The sequence below is a fragment of the Sceloporus undulatus genome, chromosome 3 (assembly GCF_019175285.1).
Source record: "Sceloporus undulatus isolate JIND9_A2432 ecotype Alabama chromosome 3, SceUnd_v1.1, whole genome shotgun sequence".
Classification (NCBI taxonomy): Eukaryota; Metazoa; Chordata; class Lepidosauria; order Squamata; family Phrynosomatidae; genus Sceloporus; species Sceloporus undulatus.
In genome coordinates, this window is record NC_056524.1 from 217,889,541 (window position 1) to 217,913,609 (window position 24,069).

Sequence of the window (24,069 nt, forward strand, 5' to 3'; positions counted from 1 at the left end):
AGGTGGAAGGCAGACTCCGCCCCTCTGGCTCTGATTGGCTGAGAGGCCAGAGCAGCCCCCCCTTGGACCTCAAGGGGATTGGCTGGGCTCAAGGGCAGATGATGCAGGAGGACCAGATGTGACTGAGCATCACTGCCAAGGAGGAGGAGGAGGCAGCCCCAGATGGAGGAGCCTCCAGGAAAAGATGGAGGCAATGGCCACAGAAAAAAGAGCTAAAAACAATATCTGTCCATGCTTCTTGGTCCTGCTCGAAATGGAGGACCTTTTTGAGATTCCTTCTGGACACCAAGGTTGAAATGGAGGACCTTTTGGGTATTCCTCCTGAAATCAAAAGTTTTGGCATTCTCCTGGATACAAAGATTGGAATGGAGGACCTTTTGGGCATTCCTCCTAAATACAAAGGTTGGAATGGAGGACCTTTTGGGGATTCCTCCTGGATACAAAGGCTGAAATGGAGGACCTTTTTGGCATTCCTCTTCGATAAAAAGGTTGAAATGGAGGATTTTTTTGGAATTTCTCGTGGATAAAAGGTTGAAATGGAGGACCTGGAAAAGGAGGTGCTCTGGGATTCTTGGACATCATTGTGTTAGTCTGGAATATTCATAACCACAGGATGACCAGATGTCCCAAGCACCAAGGAGAACAGGGCACCGCCAAATGTAGGATGTGCAAAGAAAAAATGCTGGACCTTACCCAATACAAGCTAAAAAAAACACCAAATATAAATACAAATTCATTTCACATGCAAGAAACAACCCAAGAAAAATGCCAAATACAAGCTATAAAAAATATAAATTAATTTCATATGCATGAAAAACACAAGAAAAATGCAAGACCTTAACAAAGACAAACTACAAAAAATATGATATAAAATCATTTCATGTGGTTGTGGTGGCGTGCCTTCAAGTAATTTCCAACTCTGTCATGGGGTTTTGTTGGCAATATTTGTTCAGAGAAGGTTTGCCATTGCTTTCCACTGGGGCTGAGAGAGTGTGACTTGCCCAAGGTCATCCAGTGGGTTTCAGGGCTGAGCTGGGAATTGAACCCTGGTCCCCAGAGTTGGATTCCAGTGCTCAAACCATTATGCCTCACTTGCTCTTTCATATGGTTTATTTAAAGCTACATTCCAGGACGGATATACATGAATTCCATCTAGATAATGAGGAAATCAAAATAATCAGAGGGTTCCTGTACCTTAGATCAAACATTGATCAGAACGGAGACTGCAGTCAAGAAATCAGAAGATAACTAGGGACGGGAAGGGCAGCCATGAAAGAACTAGGTAAGATCCTAAAGTGTAAAGATATACTGTACAACTGAACAGTAAAGTTAGAAATGTCCAAACTATTGTATTCCCCATCACCATGTACGGACAAAGCAGACAAGGGGAAATCAACTCATTTGAGATGTATGTGATGCTGGAGAAAAGTGCTAGGGAGACCGTGGACAGGACAGCCAAAAATACAAACAAATGGGTCCAAGAACAGATCAGGCCTGAACTCTCCCTAGAAGCCAAGATGATGAAATAGAGGCTGTTGGACTTTCACCACATCATGAGAAGGCAAGACTCATTTAAAAAGACAGTAATACTAGGGATGCAGAAAGCAGCAGAAAAAGAGTGAGACCACACATGGATAGACTCAATTAGGAAGGCCATGGGCCTGAACTTACAGGACCTGAGCAGTGAGCAAAGCAGTGGAGGACAGGAGAGGCTTGGAGATGTCTCATCCACAGGGCCACCATGAGTTGTGGGCAGTTAAGAACAACAATATTGCATATACTGTATTTTATTATGTACTCAACCATATTTTTCTGAAGAACTTATCTTTGTTAAAATGCCTTATTATTGGCTTGCAATAAAGGTCCAAACCACACTGCAGAAATAATCTAGTTTGAGACCGCTTAAACTACCCTGGCTCAGCGCATGGGAATCATGTGAACTGTAATTTATTGTAGCACCAGAGCTCTTTCTGACAGAGAAGGCTAAATGTCTCACAAAATTACAAATCCCAGAATTCCCTAGCATTGAGCCAGGGCAGTCCAAGTAGTCTCAAATTGAATTATTTCTGCAGTGTGTTTTGGACCATAGTTACAGAACTCTGAGCAAGACAAAGGCTTAAAATTGTACTTTACCAGCAACAAATCCTTGACTGAATCTACATTTAAATTATTCCTTTTCTTTTATCCATTACGCTGGAATTACAAGAAAAAAACCATTCCAACATTTGCAGTGTCCTCAAGCAGCCCATTGCCTAACATGTTTGCTGTCCTTTTCCCCCTCTGAGAAATGCACCCCCAAGCTCTGGGTATTGTCTGCTATTGTTCCTAAGAAGAAAGAATTTTAAAGAAGGATCCCTCCTATCCCCTTATGTTGCAGCAAGGAGAGGCTGCCAAGTAGACACCATTTCTCAAAGTGGAACAGCAAACGTGGTGCTACCCAATGTCTTAGTCATGCTCAAAATGGAGGACATTTTCAAACTCTCCTAGAGAGAAGATTGAAATGTAGACATCTTCTGGAAAAGGAAGACATCTGGTCACCCTGCTCATGGGGGACAGAGTAGGGAATGGCACTCCTCCCTGGTCTATAGCCAGAGGAAGTTGGGATCCAGGCCAATCCTATCTTTGCCTTTGCTGTAATGGCAGAAAGACCCACTCCCCACCCCTTGCTTTTTTGAAGCAGAGGAGGGCACACAGCCCATAAGACTTCCTGGTTGGTGAAAAGGCAGTATAAATGAGAAGGAAGGTTGTATATATCCAGGGGCAGCCATGTTGGTTATAGAGCGAAGTACAATAACATCCAAGATCCACAAAACAGTGATACCTTCATTGGACCAACCAAAATGCACAAAATACATGTGGCACACTTTCAAAGCTCCACTGGCTTCTTCATTAGGAATAACTGTTAAAAATCATACAGTCGCAGGGTGAACAGATGTCCTAAGTGGCAAGGAGGACAAGGCATTGCAAAATGTAGGACAGTCAAGAAAAATGCAGGATATTACCAAATAAAGGCTAAAACCACTAATATAAATGTAAATTCATGGTCCTTAACGATGCTCAAAATGGAGGACATTTTGGAATTCTTCCTGGACAGAAGGCTGAAATGTAGGGCATATCATGGAAAAGAAGGACATCTGGTCACCCTGTACAAAGGAAAAAAATAATGTTAGTCACAGGCCTGCATTTTGTCAAGTTGTTGGTGGAGGTGTTCTGAGTATGGAGGGATATCTATGCAGGTAGGCCACCCCTCCTTCTGGTCATGTAGGTACTCTGAGACATAGCATTTTAAAGCCCAGGAAATCTAAATTCCATTAGCAAAACAAAAAGGTACTTCCTATGAGATCCAGGATGTCTCAGTCCTTTGTGAGGCCATACACCCCTTTATTTAGCAGAGAACACCAAATCTCTCAAAAAGCCTTCATGCTTTTGCAGTAGGAAAAATTTAGGTACTATACTGGAGGCACTGGGGCTCCATGCAGAAGATCCCAGGTTCAGCCTTATGTTTTTACAGGCAAGGCAGGCAAATAGAAACCCTGAAGAGTCGCATCCAATCATAGAGTGTGCATCAACACTGTAGAAATAATGCTGTTTGATGCCACTGTAACTTCCATGGCTCCATCCTACAGAATCTTGGGGTTTGCAGCACTCTTTCACAGAGAAGACTAAAAAACCTTGTACAACCACAAATCCCAGCATTCCATAGGATGCACTTAGAGTGGCATCAAATGGCATTATTTCTACAATGTAGTTGCAGTGGCAGTTCAGGGATGGGGCAGCATATGGCTAGCCAGTTGTTACTGAGACTTAAAGTCCCATCAGCCTCAATGAGCATAGCCAATTTAAAAGGATGATGGGAGTTGCAGTCCAGCACTGTCTGGAGAGCCATCCATTGCCCACCACTATGTTAATACTATGTTAGAGAAACCAACAATCAAGTTGTGTTCTGCACCCTCTAGTTATGATTGCTTTATCATTTATCATATTTACAAGAGACCAGAAGTGATTCCCTAAGGGTCTAGAGTTAAAAAATAGTCTTTTGATCCCTGATATATACCTTCCCCAGTAAAAAAAATACATCCTGTATCACCAAAATACCACACTCAGCTTGTTTGTCCTCCTACTGATTAATGCCTCTAAACATGCTGATAGTGGGGACTGTAACAGGAATTATCAAGGCTTTATGATAGTGTGTTTCAATTTCCATTTATGCTACAAGTGTATTCAATTTTAGTCATTATTAGATTTAACAACTGCTTGCAGTGGGTGTGACTCCATTGATCAGAGTAGGAATGTCATGATGTATGGGCAGGGCAAATGAGGTGAAGCTTGGCATCTTTCTAGCTTTATCTCCAATTTATTTCTGGCTGGAATTTGCTTGTCAGAATGTTGACATTCCTGCCAGATGGAAATAATAATTTACACCAATAAGAAAAGAAGCTTACATCCAAGTTTCCCAGCTAGCAGATGTTGAAAGTAGCACATGGGTCATTTCTTGGGCACATTCTACTCATAGGCTGTTTCCCAGTAAGGTTATTGGTCTTGTTTAAAAGCAAATTTGAAAGGGAAATTCTATGCTTCATCTGATTTATTATTTGTTTCTAACATTTATGTATTGTTTCTCAATGCACCAGGGTCCCTGTGGTGATGTATAAGGGATAAAAACATTTAAAACATTAAGCACATATATTAAATTAAATTCTAAAAACACTCCCTAAAAATAAATTTAAACCACAGACAATTAAAACAGTGAAAGCAGCCATCCCAGTTTTAGCTGCTTGACAAAAACTCAAAAGGGACTAAAGTCGGCCTGACTTTCCTTGGGAAGAAGTTTTATAGTTGGGGTCTGCGACAGAGAGCACCCTGTCACCTGGACTCACCAACCTAGATCTAGAACTCATTCCCACTTACACTTTAAACCGATTTCCAATTCACCTTCGCTCCATGTTGATCATCGATTCCAAAAAGTCTGTCATTCCCACTATGAAACCAGATCTTTTCATCATCCCCTTGTAATCTCTTCTTTTTTGGCACAATTGTCATCCCCACTAGTTTGTGCCACTTCAAAATGCATGTCAATCATCTTTGCATCATCAGTAACATAAGTGGCAGCCCGCCTTAGGAACTAGTAATTTATTTTTGTATATATAACAAAAATAAATTGATAGAAGATGTGATTCAGTGGTTTTGCAACTACTTGCAATCAGTGAGACAAGTGCAGTGCGCCCATGCCATACGCGGATGCACCATACATGGCTTTCAGCATACGCTGAAAGCCACTACGGAGCCCATGGGGTGCAAGGGGCGGCGTGTCCCATTAAGAGTAATGAGGCATGCGCCCATGGCACACACGTACACTGTGCCACCATGCTGCCACCCCATGCACAAGCCCCATTATTTTCAATGGGGCTTGAGCATACGCGTGATTTTTTTTACACAGGGAGTCCAGAATGGATCCCCCACGTAAAAAAATGATGCACTGTAGTTGCAAAATCAATGAATCAAATCTTCTATCAATTTTTTTAACTTGATAGAAGATTTGATTATTGGTTTTGCATCTACTTGCTTCACTCAGTAGTTGCAAACTCAATGAATCAAATCTCTTATCAATTTTATTTTTAAAAAAACATGCGCCCATAGGCCACACCACAAGCACAAAGGCAGCGCTGGGGGGGATGGTGGATCTACCAAAAATTGAGGAGGGATGGTAAACACCCCTCTACCATTAGTCTCTCCCCTCCAGAATGTTGTGATTCAGATCTGTTGTTCCCACTTGTTGAACACACTTTTTTCAAAAGAACCACTAAGAAACTAGTGCAAAGAAAATATGTGGGGGTTTTTGCATTTGGCTCACTTTATAATGACAGAAATCGATCAAAGTAGGATCGGAACCAGTTTCAAATGGAAACGACAGTCATATAAACCGATCAGCGATTCGCTTTAAATCATTGTGGGAATGCGCCCCAAATCTGCTATGCAGGAATAATGTAATTTGGCATGCTTTAACTGGCATGGCTCAATCCTATGGTATTCTGGGATTTGTAGTTTTGTATGAAAATTTGTTCAGCATGCCTAAGTACGATAGGGAATGTTAAAACTGACAATTTAATCAGTTTTTGTCTGTGAAGGAGACATGAGGAAGCATAGTACTAACCTTGTGCAAGTAGGAAAAATCCCACCATGTTTATAGCCTTTTAAAAATTGAATCAAAACAAACCATCTCACCCTTTTTGCTACTTTTCAGTGTAACTAATGTACAGTGAATTCGTATGCTTGCTTACTCAGAAGTAAGTCCCATTGAATTTCATGGAAAGTATTCCTATATAAGTATTCAAAGGCAACAGATTACATCTGATCTTGAAAGCTAAATAGGATCAGCCCAGATTTATACTTGGATAGGAGACTGACAATGAATACTAGGTGCTGTAGGCTATATTTCAAAGGAAGGAACTGGCAAAACCACGTTTGAGTATTCCTTGCCTGTATGAAATTAATGGGGCTTCCATAAATTTAGAGGCAACTTGAAGACACATAAACACACACAGAGATATAAGTATTCATAGCATTTCAGCCTGAGCTGCAGGACACTGACTGATGAAATATTAGCTGCTATAATTGGATATCTAAACAAACTGCAACTGCTTTCCAGCCTCAGAAGCTCTTGGGTTTAAAATATTAAAATCTGCCTCTAGCCAGTATAATCAGATATCAGAAGATCAGATTTTCCTGATATCCTTTGTTACCTTGAACTTGACATGTAAACTGAGGAGCACTACAGTATAGCAGTCTTCCAGTCACAACAGGCATTTGCAGATATTGTTTTCTATTTCTGCTGCTCAGGTTCAGGCCTTTATTACATCATCACTTCCTTTTCTACAGGTGAAGATGGTTCCTGTGCATGACTGGTCCCAGCTGAAGAATTTCCTGTTTGCCATACCTTCTGCTGGTAGTCACTCAATTACTTTGTTATTATACAATGCCTGCCTAGCAGGATTGGCTGCTATGATGGAGGTTGGGGGGAATCTCTGTGTGCATTAAACAGGTTAATGGAGGTGGTTGCTTGCAAAAGGTCAGCATCAACATGTAGGACAATTTATTACAGAAAAGCATTTCCATTACAACAGCACTCATCATAAAAACATCTCCATATTGCTGTGCAGCCCACTCTCCCCTTCCTAACCGGTAGTGACACATCACTGTTAAATTATATATTTGTACTGAGACTCAGCTGCAGACAAGGTAGCAATAGCTTATACGTACCATGCAGCAAATATACACAGAAACCAACCACCGGTATTCACAAGCAGCAGGTTCCAGAGCTTGGGACACTGGGGGGACAACAACTACACACCATACTATTTATTTATTTACTCATTTGAATATTTATACCCTGCTCTGCATCACAAGATCTCAGGGCATCATACAAAAAAAATAATGAGTTTAAACTATTTGAAACACTGAGAAGAGTAAAGGCTCATTTAACTGGTGTAAAAACATGCATTGAGCCAGTTAAAATTTCAAAACAAGCTAAAAGAGTTTTGAAATATATGTACATATATATTTGGGCAGAAACCTTAGGCCCTCCCTCCCCAAAAAGGCTTTAGAATCTTAAGCCCCATACAGACATGCCCAAATAAAGCTGCTTCAGGTCACTTTGGAAGTATGCTATTTAAATGATGCATGCATCCTAAGAGTCTGGAAGCCATGCCAAAGCCATGATCCAGTCCTGAGGACTGGAGGACAGCTTTGGCGCAATGTTCCCCTTGTTTAACTACAGTCGTAATGTAATGAGGTTATACCCTTTGTTACTGAGGAAAAGAGTTAATTGCAAAGTAGTTACTTCCATGTTCTGGTAGGATCTAACTTTAGCACCAATGCAGCTGGCTCCAGAATTTTTGTCCATTCAGAAATGTGAGTTCTACTTCTAGAGCGAAATTTATTTGTGTTAACTCGCAATATGGAACTGATTGGTGGCACTTACTGCCACCCACCTGTCTTCTTGGGCTTCTTTTCCACACAATCATTTTGTGATATTTTATTTTAGTAGCAATTAAGACAATTTGAACTCTGGACATAAGAAATAGTTCATTTCATTTGATATTTTATTTTATTTTATTTGCAGGGGTCATTTATAAGAGAAGTAACTTTCTGGTTGCAAAAGATCAAACAATTAATGATTAACTCCACTAGTACAAACACTGATCTCCCAAGGTCTCAGAATAGAATATGGGAAATTTGTTGGGAAATGTGTTGGGAAATTTGTCTCCCACTTATATCACTGTTTGAGTCAAAACCAGACCAACAACCATCCATCCAGCAGTCTGGTTTCTTACGTTGTAACGATTTTTGTAGAAGTGCATCAGAAAGCAAGAAGAAACTGAATCAGAGAGTCAAGGTGGCAGTGATAAGCAGAAGTTTTGATCCTCATCACCAGCCTGATATGTCTAGGAAAAGCAGTACCCAGCAAGCAGGTGAGCGAGAGACCATTGGAAAGACAAAGACTAGTATAATCTGATAGTCTCCAGGTGTAAACTTCCATCTGAATGGTGAAAGAAATTATATCAAGCCAGTGAAGGGATTTCCATTCCAGGAGCATGTTTGGTGTGATATTGTCATAGAATAGATTACGGCTGCTCTCAGAGGCAGTGATGCATGATAAAGGTTGTTAAAATGCCCCAAAGTGTGACAAATTTGTTACCAATGTCATCAATCTCCCTCCCATCAAAAATCCAAACTGCAATAATTTATTACTGTAGGCAAGTGTTGTTGTTTTTTTCACTACTTTTCAGTTCCTTTTGGGAGGGGGATCCACCTTAAAAAAATAACAAAATAGCATAAAACTGAGGGGAAATAACTTCAAAAAGCATCCCAATAGTAATATGAACAAATTAAAAAAAATTGCATTTTTATTATATAGGTGGGATAGGTTGGGGGTCAATGTTATTATCAATCTGTGCATTATTTTACAAAATAACTCTTGTGTTTTTTTATTCCCCAAAATTGTTACCAGTATTTTTTTTTTTTTATTTCTAGCACATTAGTTGCGAGGTCTGGTTCACAGAATTAATTTTCTTGTTGTGTTCAGAATCTTATTATTATAGCAGCATCAGGAAACAGGCTGCATCAACACTGCAGAAATAATCCAGCTTGACACCATTTAACTGCTATAGATAAATGGTATGGAATTCTGGGATTTATAGTTTATTGTGGGATCAGATCTCTCTGTCAGAGAAGGTTAAATATCTCACAAAACTACAAATCCCAGAATTCCATAGAATTGAGCCATGGCACTTAAAGTGGTGTCAAACTGGATTATTTCTGCAGTTCGGATGCAGCCTAAAACCATTTCTCAACAATCTGAAGTCAGTCATAGAGGAAAGGAAAAGAGAAGAAAGAGGGAAGATCATGTGAGACCAATGGCTCATGACTTTCCGTGGTAAGAGAGGCAGACTAGAACCTCTTTTTCATTTTCCCATTGATAGGTTATGTCCATATTTTTCCATATTTTTTAATAATTGAAATAATATTAGAAAAATACTTCATATTTATTTAGATTATAATTAATGTCTGAGAGCATTAAATCAGAGCACATCACATAGATGCCATGAATATATAATAAAATACTGAAATTAAGAGTTCTGCAGAAGATTGGTTGTTTTGTTAACTGAACTCTCCCTTTCTCCCTTTCAATAAGGGCCAGCCAAACTGGATGTGGGTTCAGAGGTTATGTATGTAAGAAGTAACCGAGTGGTGCTGGATAACACCATTGGCCCAGCAGAGATTGTCATCTGCAATGGCAAGATAGCTGAAGTTCTGCCAAAGAGAAACTGGGCCAGACCCAGTGCGGAGAAGGTATCACTGATTTTCATGTGTTATTATTTATGATTTCCTTTACAGCCATTCTACATTAGTTTTCAGGATGGTTTAAAATTCAATCAGAAAACCGATAAATAAATAAATAATCCTACACAACAAATGTTTAAAATAGATTTTAAAAGCTGCAGATCCAACATTCTTTTTAAATGTCTGATAGAATAAAAAGGGGTTGAACCTAATACTGAAAAGTGTCATTGCAAGGTGAGATGCCCTAGGAAAGGAATCCCACAGCCAGGGTACTGCAGTTGAAGATGCCCTCCACTTATCTCTTATCTCAGTGTCAACAAGAAGAGGTCATGAACAGATAACAAAGCAGTCCATTGCAAGAAAAGGCATTCCTTCAGGTACCTGGGTCCCAATTCATATGAGGCTTTATGGATCCAGCACTTGGGCTGACCTTGCAAACAGGCTGAACTCAATGGAGTTTATTTCACTGTTTGCAAGGTGTGGTCCTAATGACAGATTAGAGCTGACGGTGTCTAGAAATATTATGTTTTGGATGACAACTCCCAAGAATGAATCTAGGGGCCATTTAGACTACACTTTACCCCGGATCAAAAATCGATTATTTCACATGAAGTTCATATTGGCCCCGAATCTCCCAAGCACAAGCATTTAGTGTCAAATGCCCCTTAGTGTGAGTCATTTGCAATCCGGGCAAAAGCCGTCTCTTTTGGGGGGAAAAACTGGTTCTGCCAAATATGAACTTGCCCCCAATCATGATTGGATCAAGTTCAGGGAAGGCATTTAGGTCAGAGGGAGGGCAGAGGGCAAGCATTCCCTCCCCTCATCGGGGCGAAGGAGGAGGAGGAGGAGGAAAGAGTCAGAGGAAGGATGGAAAAAAGGGGAATCTGACAGGAGGCAAAAAGGGGGAATTGGGGTGACTGACGGGGTCTGCAAAGGGCAGTCAGAGGGAGGGCAGAGGGGGGAACTGGAGAAAGTGATGATGGAGGAGGAGGAGGAGGAGGAGGAGGGAGCTGGGGGAAGAAGGGGGCCATGGAGGGCATTCTATAATGGAGCAGGAGGAGGCAAAGGAAAAGGCAGGAGGAAGGGTCAATTCAGGGCAGGTCAGAGGGACAGAGCAAGCCAAGCCTCTGCTCTCCACCAGGGAGCTTTTCCTTTTTATTTTTATTTTTTTAAATTATTTTTGGCAGTCTATGCGCATGGTTTTTGCTTCAGGTAGATATATATTAGATAGAACATGGCTAGCTGCTTGTTCACTTTCCCTTTCATTTCCTCGCTTCCAACAGAGGAAATGCTGGAAAGGGCACTTTGCAAGACTTTTTTTCCTTTGTGAATGAATGCTACAATGCGAATGTTACAACGTTTCTCTTTCCAAATTGGCAAACTGGCAAATTGATACACAGAATGCTTTTGCTACTGTCTCTAAGGTATTCAGGAGTAGCCTAGGGAAAGCAAAGAATACATGGCATCACATCTTTTTCTGGCATTCCGAGGTGAGGAATTATTATTATTATTATTATTATTATTATTATTATTATTACATGTGTATGAGGCACTCTGAGGTGGCAAGGAGGGAAGCTGCAGGATGCAGAGATGGCATTAGCTTGCATTTTGGGGTTGAAACTGGGGCCAAGGGCAGATCATAACCTGCACTGATCCAAATACCCACAACACACACACACACACACACACACACACAGGAGATTTTTAAATTTGACAAAATGTGCACATTCTGGCACCTGGCTCTTTAAAAAAAGGAGAGGGGAAAGCACACTTCCGATTGCCCAATGAGTGCTGGAAATGTCACCTATGACAATCGCGGAACTAAATTTGATTGACAGCCAGGTGCCTTCATTTTAAACCCGAATTCTCCAAGAGGGCATTCAGGGTTAAAATACCCCTGATTGGTAGTCAGCACTTGCTTCCGGAGGGATTTGGGGAGGGAGAAACGGAAGCTTCCCAGTTCCTTCCAGTGCAAAAGTGCCAGTGAGAATGGGGACCTAGTTAAAGTGTTCAAGTGACTATGAATTCTCTAATACATGGGTCGGCAACCTGCGGCCCGCGGGCCGAATCCGGCCCGCAGAGGCTTTTTATTCAGCCCTCGGCAGCTGCTGCCGGCGCCGCCGCCACCGCCGAATGCGGCTTTTTGCCTCTATGGGCGCCGCCATTTTTTCTCCCAAAATGGCGGCGAAGTCTCACGCGACCTTCCCTGAGGTCGCGTGAGACTTCGCTGCCATTTTGGGAGAAAAAATGGCAGTGGCCATAGCGGTGAAGTCTCGCACGACCACAGAAAAGCTCGCGCGAGACTTCACCGCTATGGGCAGCAGGCCTTTAGGAGACCTGCTGCCACCTCCGGAGTCCCCATAACGGGCTCTCCGGATGCTTTTGCTGCGCGGGCCTTAAGGACTCGCGCCGCCCCCGGCGTCCCCAACGGGGCTCCGGAGGCGGGCAGCGGGCCTTAAGAGCGCCGCCCCCTGGCATCTCACAAACGAGGCTCCGGAGGCGCGGCACGGACCTTTAAGAGACCCGCTGCCGCCGCTGGAGTCCCCAACGGGGCTCCGGAGTGGCAGCGGGCCTTTAAGAGACCCTCTGCCGCCCTGGTCAGCCCCAAACGGGGCTTGGAGGTGGCGCGGGCCTTTTAAGAGACCGCTGCCATCCCTGGGGTCTCCCGAGAGCCTCGGCGGCGGCAGGGGGTCTCTGAGGGGCCCGCTGCGTCCCTTGAGTCCCTCCGCGGCCTCCGGCGCGTGGCAGGGGGTCTCTGGGGGCCCGCTGCCGCCCCTGGATTCCCAGAGGCCTCCGGCGGCGGCAGGGGGTCTCTGAGGGGCCCGCTGCCGCCCCTGGAGTCCTCTCAGAGGCCTCCGGCGGCGGCAGGGGGTCTCTGAGGGGCCCGCTGCCGCCCCTGGAGTCCTCCCAGAGGCCTCCGGCAGCGGCAGGGGGTCTCTTAGAGGCCCGCTGCCATCCCTGGAGTCCTCCAGTGCTGGCGGCCCCCACCGGCTTTTTTGCCAGCCTCTGACGGGGCCTGGTGCCCCGTCAGGAGCCGGCAAAGATGGGGAGGCCTGGCCCCTGGAGGGTGGAAGCTCCGCCCCCGGCACGCAGCCCCGCCCCTGGAGGGTGGAAGCTCCACCCCCGGCGCGCGGCACCGACCCTGGAGGGTGGAAGCTCCACCCCCGGCTTTGGCCCCCCAGTCGCCTGAGGGAAAGCAACCCGACCCCCGGCTCAAAAAGGTTGCCTACCCCTGCTCTAATATGTAGAGAAAGTCTAACATTTAGTACTAAGCTAGTATTGCTTAACAAAAACAGTGAATCATGTTTATCTGAGTAGAGAGAATAAAAAACTTTAGACACAGGTGCCATTTGCAGAGTTTGGAAAACTACTTTTAAAAGTAATTTGTACCCGTTATTAATTGAAATAGTTAAAAAGTATTTTTTGTCATTATTCCTTACAGAGTTAAGAAAGAAACCCTTGTGTTTCTCATTACATTTTGTTACTTTTTTAAGGGGCCAGATTAAAAATTGATAAGTGAATGGGATAGTTTTTTAAAAAAGTTTTCAGGATGTTTCTTAAAATGCTCTTTTAAGGGACCATTTAGTTAAAATGTAACTAGAGACTGTTACTTGGTACATCAGTAGAAAAACTTAATCTCAGTCTTGTTAGATTGCTAGACTTCTGCAATTATGCAGTCCTGTGTCTGTGGCAATAAAGCAGTAAAACTGATTGATGGACAGAGTTATGTTGCATGATATATTCGATGACCCTGCTTTGCTCTGGAAAAATAAGACAAAGTTTTAAAATAAATTCATTAATTAAACTGAACAAAACAAAAACAAGTCAAATAATAATACATATTTATTTTTAAAAGCAATTAAAACATTTAAAAAACATACTGACAATTTATATAAGTTGTATTCCATTCACTTATCAATTCTAAATCTGGCCCCTCAAACAGGGGTAACAAAATGTAATGAGCAACACAAGTGTTCCTTTCTTAACACAAAAATGAATAATAATTACAAATAATGTAATTCACTATTTTGTTAGAGTACCAAATCTAGTACTAAAAGTTACAGATTCTCTAAATGTTAGAGAATTTAGACTGACTTGAACCCTTTAACTAGATTCATTCATTCTCTCTCTCTTTCACACACTCTCTCTCTCTTTATCTCTCTCAATAAACTCTGGATGGCCTGGGCAAATAAAAATAGTCTAAAACCCACACTAAAACCCTTGTAGCCATTCAGTGGTGATCTGGGATGAAGGAGGGGATACGCTTGGGTGTTTTGCAGCTGTCACTGCACACCTGGCTGGAAAGTATTGGAAAAGGAAGTACTAATTATCCCCTTAGATTATATGATAAAATGCTTATAATGGCCTAACCCCTGATAACACCAGCGTGAATCACCAAGATGAATCTCACCTATGACTGAGAAGATTGTCTCCCCTTTCTTCACCCATTTCATTTCAGATCATCAGGAAATCCAGAGAAAGAGTGTAATGATAAAGTACTGATTCAGACAGGTTCGTGATGTGATAAAGGCATGCCTTGAGATGATGGGGTCTCAAGTCTATTCTGAAAGAGAAAGGAAACATTAATTGTACACCAGAACATAGAATATTTGGAGAGCTTCTACATGAAGCAGCTTGTAGATGGGAGCAATCCCAATACCAAACATTACATCCCTGGAGGCTAATTCTCCACTCAGTTACACATATTTTACACTGCTGTGGCTCTATTGACTTCACTGTAACTGAGTGGAGAATGAAGCCCTATAGCCATGAGGTAAGTGAGGAGGAATGAATAAAATTCACTGGAAATGCATTGGGAAATGTGTTGTGTAGAGAACACAATTGTATGTTTACTGGTTCTTTTTTCTTTTTTTAACTCCCCTTCCCTTGAGAGTTGAACTTTTAGTTGCCTGACCATTGACCCTTTGTCAGGGCTTGCTGCTGATCACAACATCATCCTTATCTTGGCTAATAATTGACATTCACCCCCTCCTCCCCCGCCTCCCCATTTGTGAATTGTTCATAAGCAGCCCATGAATTTTTCTCACTGTGTAGTTCATGAGACAGATTTGGGTAGAAAAGTTGCTGTTTTTCTTTCTTGTGAAAATAGCCTTTGAGTCATTGGAATAATACGTGAACAACAGTAACAAGATGAGAGTATAGGAGGAACATAGGAAGAATGGAGACCTACTTTGTTTTCTGTTTTCCAAATTAGATGCCCAATAGTTTGAGAGAGATTTAGATGCTCTCCACAGGTTGAGAGAAAAGGGTAGATGTTGCTCAAGATCACTCAGTGTGTTCTGTAGTCAGTGCAGGTCAGAAACTGTTATCTTCCAAGCCCTGGTCAAAAACTGGACCAGGATTTGAGAGATAACAGGTTCTAATCTGTACTGACTACAAAACTCACTGGGTGACCTTGAGCCACCTCTAACCTTTTCTGTCAAACCATCTCACAGGATTGTTGTAAGGATCAAGTGGGAAGGATGAGAGCTATGCATGCGTCACTGAGCTTATTGGAGGAAAGATCGTAATAAATAGCCTTGTCTCATTGTTATTCTTCAGTAACTATTCAGAGGCATAGTGCATTTGATTCTGGATGAAGCTGCTTGACTAGTAGCTACGGGTAGTTTTATTCTCCATTAATATTGTGAATCCTGTTTTAGAATTGTCTGTAGTATAGGCCATGGCCAGATCTTGTGAAAATGAATTGCTACATTTCCCCATGTTGAAAAAGGGTTGTTTTGTTTTTGTCTGTCCTCAAGCTGCTGCCACTCAGGGCAAGAGTGGATTGTAAAGAATGAATGTACTACTCTGCAGTGTCACTAAGTACCTAAAATGTTGGCAAGGACTGCCCTATGTGCATTACTTCCCTGGGAACTGGAAAAAGTAATAATAATTATCACAGGAAAAAATGTTTCTGGTTTCAAACCAGTATTACTGTGAACAACTAGCTAATATATGTGTATACAGTTAAATGTTGAGTTTGTGGACCTTATCACACAAGGCAGGTCAATCACATTTGCGGCAAGATTATAGCACCTTTGGGTGGGACGCACTGCATGTGTTGCCCCTCTTCTGTTGCCTTCCTGTGAGAGTCCATTTTAAATTATTATTATTTATTATTCATTATTTATTAAATAATTAACACAAAAAAATCTGTTAATGGTCTCCCATTTTGCTTCTGTCATGCTATCATTTACAGTGTGAAAATTCAGTTGCGCTGTTATGCCAATTTGGGGTGGTCAGTGGGCATGGTTTGGGTGGGGAAAGGAAAAGGGATGGACATTACAATCTGATTTCCTATTCCCCCACCTGTCTCCTTTTCCAGCCTTGTTCAGGAGTCTCTCTTGAGATTATTGCACCCAAGAATCCCGACGGGAAAGAAATGAGATCTTAAAGATGAAAATGGATGTTATCACATTTACCCGTGTCTGGGCTGTAGGCAACCTGTATCCACTCAGGCAGCCCACCTGCAACGCAGACTTCTCCCATGGCTTTTTCAAGAACGAGATTTTTCCATTCTTGAAAAAGCCGCAGAAGAAGTCCCAGGTTGCAGGCAGGCTGCCCAAGTGGATACAGGTTGCCTATAGTCTGGACACAGGTAAATGCGATAGCATCTGTTTTCATATTTTAGATCCCGAGTCTCTCCCGCAAGGATTCCTGGGTGCAATAATCTCCTTTGTTGTTACAATGTTATATAATGTTCTCTCTCTCTCTTTCTCTCTCACACACACACGCATGCACCAGAAATGTAGGAGACAAAGGAAAAAGAGTCTTACAATTTGAAAAAGCATTTATTTCATTAACCCTCTTCCTACAGACATACTAATTGCTGCCACATGAAAGTCAGGGTTCAATCAGAAGGATAGATAAATAGCTGCTGACTTTCCTCTATCAATGATTAGTTTAACCTGGGAAGTCTGATCTATCCCCAGTCAAAACACCCCCAAATACAAGAGGGAGGGGAGAAGGCCTTCTAAAAAGTAAGATTTTTCATTTATACCTCTGTGGGTGGGGAGCATCTGTGTGTGCGTGCGTATTGAGGAGTCCTTTGAGAATTGCAATTTTATGAAGAATGAGACTAAGAATCTCTAAATACTGAAGTCACTGCGTCTCACAAAATTTCCGCTCTCAGAATTCTTTGCATAGAGCTGTGATAACTAGTGGTAAAACACTAGTTTAAATGTGATGTGTAGTTGTTTCTGCCTTCATTATTCTTATTTAAGAAATAGGCATATTAAATTAGCTCTGAGGTCTGCTGTGTGCATTAATAAATCCTGGACAATGAGAACATCTTAAGGGAATGCACAACTGACTGGAGATACAAGAAGAGGCATGCTGATTAATCAGGAATGACATAAAATGCAGCTGAGCCTCTGAAAATCAATGAATTTCAAGGAGGCAGGGAGGAGGAGACAAACAATTGCTGGTCTGAATTCATCCTCTCATACAAAAGGGACATTCACAGAAAACATTAGGAATCTATTCTTTTTCCATCCCCTGAAATTCCCTCTTTGCAACCTCAAGCTGCCTACAGGAGGTGGGATGTTTGCAAATATATATCCTTTTGTTGTTGTTGTGTGCCTTCAAGTTGTTTCCTAACTGCATACTTATTAGATAGAATGCCAACCCTATCATGGGTTTTTCTTGGCATGTTTCTTCAGAGCAGGCTTGCCTTTGCCGCCCTCTGAGGCTGAGAAAGCGTGACTTGCCCAGTGTCATCCAGTGGGTTTACATGGTTGAACTGGGATTTGAACCCTCACCTCCAAAGCCATGGTCTAATGTTCAAATCACTTCATTGACTCTTATATATTCTATATACATTGACTCTTATATAGTCTATATAAAAAACATAGAATGGATGTAAATTCAAACTGGGTTCATCATGGCAAACTCAAGGATAGGAATGGGGCAGCAGTGCATCCCATGCCACAGAGAAAAGAGCTTTAACAAAAAAGGGGAAGGATTACCTTGCTAATCTTTGTATGCAGTCTGCATAAATTCAGGGGTGTTGCTGACATTTCATGCTGATGGCAGTATCACAGCATGTTGGTGATGCCACGTTTTGTGTAAAACAGAAGCAAAAACTCTAATTATAGCTTTCTAGCATACATAAGGCAGTTTTATCGAATGACAAATGTTATACTGTTTGCAAGTTTTTGAAAACATTGTCCAATACACTGGAAATGGGACAAATATTTTGCTGGCTGAGTCTTCCTGTTAGGACCTTATCACATAAGACTATAAAAGCCAAATTTTAGCAGCATAAAAGTATCTTGGGTTGTTATTTATCGCATCCATTCTGCTGCTACCTTGCATCTAAATCATTACTGTAGTGTACCTTTTCATTGACGAGCAAAACCCGTCAATAGGCTCTCAGTCTAGCTGCAGTTCGATTACTGCCTTCGTGTGACAGTCCCTTCTGCTGCAGCTCTACTTCTCAGGCAGTCATTTGGTGTGAGTGGGTGTGAATCTGTTCCTCTCCCCACTTCCCCTTACAGCAGTTGCAGCTGCCAACACCTTCCAGAAGTCTATGCACATTCACACAGCAGCTGCAATTCCTCTTACCATCCTTCCTGCTAGAAGGTGGCATCTGGCAGCATGGAAAAATCATGATGATCCATGATGGATCAGCAAAGTGTATTATGGGGAGAAGTGTGTGAAAAATGATGCCAAAATGACATTCTTCCATTTTCAAACTAGCACAGTTATGATGGGACAGCAGATTGGTGTCCTTTCTCTTCTTGCCATTTCAAACATACTTAGATGGAATGAGCAAGATATCTAGCAGTGATGATGTCAAACAGTCAGGGAGTTAGCTAATGTTATACTGGAATTGATGAATAGGTTTGTATAGGGTGGGAAGCCCTGTTAGATAGGACAATGTGTATTATCTATTTATTTTCCATTATCTTAGGGGTGAAAATTGACATTCTCTCATTTTTGCTTCATATAAAATTCACACACAAGCGCAAGTCTGATTTTCATACCAGTTCGTAACTTTTTCAAAAGCTCCACAAGAATATTTGTTTGGTGTGTCGTACACTTTTGTTGCAAACACCTTCCCCTAGTATATACATTTTGGATGCAGTTTTCCTTACTGCACACATACACATTTTTGTTTGATTGAAAAACTGTACCCCCAAGTTCAGAGAATTATGAAAAACAAAGCATAATTATATTCCCACTTGTTTATTAGTTTGGAAAGTATAACTTAGGTCAGGCCATGTTAAAATACAAACCAAATTAAATTATCCTATTCTCTACTGATAAAAATCCTTTTTTAAAGAATAACATGAATTTCTTCCAAATGCAGAGAACCAGCCCTAGAGAATGGGATCCTGGATTTTGGTCTAAATTTATGACTGCACCCCTCATTTCCGAATGATGAAAATAACATGGTAAAGAGACTTCCAAGTCTTAACCATCGTGAATCACAGTTCAACACATAATTAACATGCTTAGGAGTCCCTTTGCTCTTTTTTGTACTGTAGCTGTTGCAGGGTTTTTAAAGTTTGATTGAAGATTGTAGACTTTTTAAAATCCTCTGCTGTAATTCCTTCAAGCTTTCTATAGCCCCCTAAGAAGCTGCATTATAGAACTCCAGCATTTTAATGAAAGCCTGCACAAGGCATAAAAACATTTTTAGGAGCCATACTCTTAATCCAATCATAAAGTGGTCTGGAGTGACCTGTTAAGTCTCATGGCCTCTTCTGCCTACAGATGATTGATGTTGGAGACCTTGTGGTCATGCCAGGAATCATAGATCCTCATGTACACATCTGTGAGCCTGGACACCCATCTTGTGAGGGATTTGCATCTGTGACTAAGGCTGCGGCTGCAGGAGGCATCACCACAATTGTTGACATGCCAGGGTATGTACCAGAGGACTGGAGGGAGGCGGCAACATTTTTCCTGTTTTATTTCAGAATGCACAATGAGGTTCCCCTGCATTTATGGGTGGTAGCAAGCCAGCATGGTGAAGTGTTTTGAGCATTGGACTATGACTTTCAAGACTAGGGTCTGAACCCTCGCTCAGACATAGAAACTCACTGGGTGACTTTGGACAGGTCACACTCTCTTAGCCTCAGAGGAAGGTAAAGGCAAGCCCTTTCTGAACAAATCTTGCCAAGAAACCCCCTCCCCCATGGTAGGGTTGCCTTAGAGTTGCCTCTAAATCAGAAAGGATTTGAAGACACGTCACAACAAAGGACAGTAGATACATACACTCTGCCTCTGCGCCGCTCACCCCCCCCCACACCCACCCACACACATTTCTCCTGCCCTCCTGCAGCTTCTTGGCCACATGCATCTGAAGCCTTTCCTGTGACCCACAGGAAAAGCTTTCTGAGAAGGATTGTAGGGGGGCAGAGGGAGAGTCATGCCTGCATGAATGTCCTTGAGATTGTGCTGTAGTGAATTAAACTCTCTGTCTTCACAGTTTTCTGCATGACTACATGAACTTGCACAGGCTTTGCTCAACTATCTACTCTATTCTAGCCAAGCTCACACAGAGTCCTGGTATCAGTAGCTTAAGAACACACTGTTCAGAAGACTTCTCTTCTGGCATAAGTGGCTTTTGTGTGTATATTCCTAAAATGCCAAATATGGTCCTGCAGTGCCAGCTACTGGTCTTATACAGATGCTGTAGAACATGTGATTATACTTTCCACTAACCAAAGGTGTATCTGCACATTCAGTTTGCATAGACCTCCAGTCCATGTTTTTTCTTCCTCCCGTTTTCAGCTCTCCACCAAACATCTGATATCACATTGCCAAAATTGGTAGGGTGGAGAAGGGGAAAAGAAACTTAGTGATGGCTTAACAGGTTTCTGTGGCAACCCCTAGTCATAGTGGCAGCTGGTGGCTTCAATGTCAGTGGAGCAATGAATCCACTCCAGGTTTTGGGTAGCTTTAAAGGAGCAGTCCAAGGTGCTGAACTCAACAAAGTGCTGAGTCCAAGATGTGTGAGGTCTAGCACCTTGAATTGGATTCATTGCCCCACTGACATGGGAGCCACCAGCCTAATGATGGGCTAATTATCCAAGGGAGCTGAAAAAAGAAAAATAATAATTGAAGCCCCAAGTCATCTATTTTGCTCACCAGCAAGGCACTCACTTACTTTCTCGGCCTGTTTGTGTGTGTATTTAATTTATACACCATCTTTCTCCCAGCACAGGATTCAGAATAGCTTACAATAATTTAAAATAAAGCACAATTAAAAATACAGTCATATTCCCTGGTTTTTTTATCTGCAGATTCAAGCATCCATGACTTGCAATTTTTTTTAAAAAAATATTTAAATTCCAAAAAGCAAACCTTGATTTTGCCATTTTCTGTAAGGGACACCAACTTACTCTGCCATTGTATATAATGGGGCTTGAGCATCCACGGATTTTGGTATCCATAGAAGGATCTGGAACCATATCCCAAATACCAAAGACCACTATAATAATATTAATCCCAATTTTTTTTAAAGAAAATAAACCACTGGTTTAGGAACACATGTTAAAAACAGTTTTTAAAAAGGAAAATAGAGAATAGAAAATAGAGAAAATAAAGAATGTACAAGTTGTCTGGATTCACCGGTTGCAATGCTTACACAATGGTGGTGCCCCATTTTCTTTTTTCCTGTCTAAATGAGAATTTAATTTTCAAAATAATTTTTAAAATTATTCTTTTAATATTTTGGCTGTAAACTATTGCACTTCAGTTGTTTGCAGAAAGATTTGAATTTAGATTATTTCTATTAAAATAGCTAAAGTGAATGAATTGATTGAAGGAGAAACTGAACAGATAATTAAAAGTGACAATTTAATTTTACTAATAAGGTCACTTAAATAGGACTTCTGTTGCAAAGCTCATGAGAAAGTCTTGTTATAAGAGGCCTTTAAAATAGAATATAAACAATGCTAGTGCTTTGAAACTGCCTTAATAGCAGAAAACAAAAGCCACTGAAGAACTCAGCTCGTTCTTGTGCAGATGGGTTAAGGTTTGCATTTCATTGCTCACACTTTGTGAAAATTAAAATATATCATAACCAATTTGTTTACTTGGAATTTTTAAATTAACAAATGGAACCTGCAACAAAACGTTGCACAGTATTCCTATTTAGAGTTCAAACCTGTTACTCTCTCATGATATTCCATCCTACCCTGCTCTCTTTTTCAACAGCATTCTGTACCCTCTTAAAATGCGCTGCAGGCTGTTTTGGCTATTTTGTTTCTTTTTCCTACAGAGTGTTTTCCCCCAAAGTGATTCTGCAAACATTGGAGTTTCCCCAAATTTTCTGATGTCCATTTTTGTCTGTGACTGGTATTTGTTGGGCTACTTAGGTATCTATGCTCAAGATAATAAACTTGCTCTTTGTGTATAGAATGTAATAGGTTGCATTACAGTTTATGCTCCACACCTGGGAGCCAGACTGTACTAGAAACAAGCCTGTAACAGTTTAGTTGCTCTTTAGGTAACTTCATCTGTTTTTACTTCCTGACCAAACAGGTTCTGCTGTCCTCCAGCCACAACCTTGTCTGCCCTTGATTCCAAATTCCAGTCTGCCAAGGGACAGTGCCATGTTGATGTTGCTTTTTGGGGTGCTATGGTTCCTGGAAATCAGGTAAAATATCCAGAAATGCAATTGTACCCACTGTCCCGTGTCTTATGTGGTTGGGAAGGATAATCATAAGAACAAGAGAAACAGGATTTCACAGAAAGTGTCCTACAACAATCCATTCTTTATAAAAGAAGGCTGGATTCTGCCCTTCTGTTGGCTGAGGAAGGGAGTTCTGGAATCAAAAGAACCATGAGCTTAGATGGCCATAGGGTGGAGGTTTCTAATCTGTGCCCTGCCCATCTCTATGAATTGGCTTTGGAAACAGTGCTCAGTTTTATAGATAAGAAATAAGGCCCAAGATATGCTCTGAAAGCAAATTATTTTATTTGGAAGCCCCATTTCCTAATTCATTCCTGATGTTTATGGATCAGTTGCAAATAATGTGCAATACAGATGAAGAATTCAGCACGTCACTGGCCATCACTATCACATCCTAGATTCTTAGCTTAATACTTCCAAGCCTTTCCCTTTTCATGTATTATAATGAATGCTGTTTGGAGATGGGAATAGCTAGTATACTCTCTTTGGATTTCTGACCTGTTGAGACATATAGTTATTGTTCTTTTTATTGTCATTTCCTGATGATAAGGAATTGTAACCCCCTCTGCCTTTTGATTCAAAGGACTGGCAAGGGAACATTTCCCCTTTGTCAGTTAGAAGATGGTTTGGACAGAAACTTTGGCTTGTGCACACAGCTGTCAGCAGAGTTTGCAATGAAAGAGCAGAATTGGTAACAAAGACCTGGGGCTGCCCAGGTGGGGAAGACAAGGGGACCAAAAAAGATGTATTAGTGACCAATATGGTTTACAGTTCTTTGTATTAAAAAATTACCTGCAATCATTCCTGGAAGGTGATTCCTGCATTTCTACTCAAAGTTGCAATCTGGGCATGAGGGGTGGGCAACAGCTATCTCTAGCCTCTAAGATGTGTTTCAAATGTCTAATGTAGTGCAGCTATCAGATCAATGGGACCTTAATCCATTTTCAGTTAAAGCCTTGCTTATCAATGGAATCTCCCAAAGATTGCATCTTCTTTGATGGATTGCCCTTGGATTAAGATGATAATACAGATTTTATGTAGCAAGGGGAAGAGTTTGTGGTCCAAAGAGACATTGATTTGTGGACACATGTGTAGCCATTGCCAAAAGAAGTGCAGAACCACACATTTTTAAAGGTGGACCTGTGTGTGGAGTAGCTCCAATTCATCATTCCAATCAGATTTTGACTTCATAGTGTGCCCAAGTTTTTCTTCCAACAGAAAGCCCTTTCATTCCAACATGGTCATACTGGTGGCATATTTAGCTGATCTTCCACAGAAACAAGAATGATCATTCTGGAATTTACCCATTCACACTTGGTTTTTGACTGCCTGTAGCAGGATACAAATAGAAACAGTACAATAACAGAGCTTCCATATACTTCAGTCCTTCTGTTTCTCTCACATCACTGTCATACTTTCTGTTTGACTATCCTCAGTTGCTCCTCCTTTGGAGATCCTAAGAGCTTGTTCGCACTTAGGATTTGATACGAATTAAAATAAAACGTTTTTAATAAAATCGAATTAAAATAATACAGTTGTTATCCCGCTTTCAGAATCGCTTTATTCATCGTTCCCAT

General features: G+C 41.5%; 1 protein-coding gene across 1 annotated transcript in view; it reads left to right on the forward strand.

Annotated features, from left to right (window-relative positions):
- Nucleotides 1–8,222: 8,222 nt before the first annotated feature.
- The window catches only part of LOC121925945 (allantoinase, mitochondrial-like), a 30,931-nt gene continuing 15,084 nt past the window's right edge, over nt 8,223–24,069 (forward strand). The window contains exons 1-6 of the mRNA XM_042458507.1: nt 8,223–8,468; nt 9,692–9,849; nt 11,265–11,330; nt 19,564–19,715; nt 22,342–22,505; nt 23,149–23,237. Coding sequence (XP_042314441.1) covers nt 8,243–8,468; nt 9,692–9,849; nt 11,265–11,330; nt 19,564–19,715; nt 22,342–22,505; nt 23,149–23,237 — 855 coding nt within the window. The 5' untranslated portion in view covers nt 8,223–8,242. The remainder of the gene's footprint in view (nt 8,469–9,691; nt 9,850–11,264; nt 11,331–19,563; nt 19,716–22,341; nt 22,506–23,148; nt 23,238–24,069) is intronic.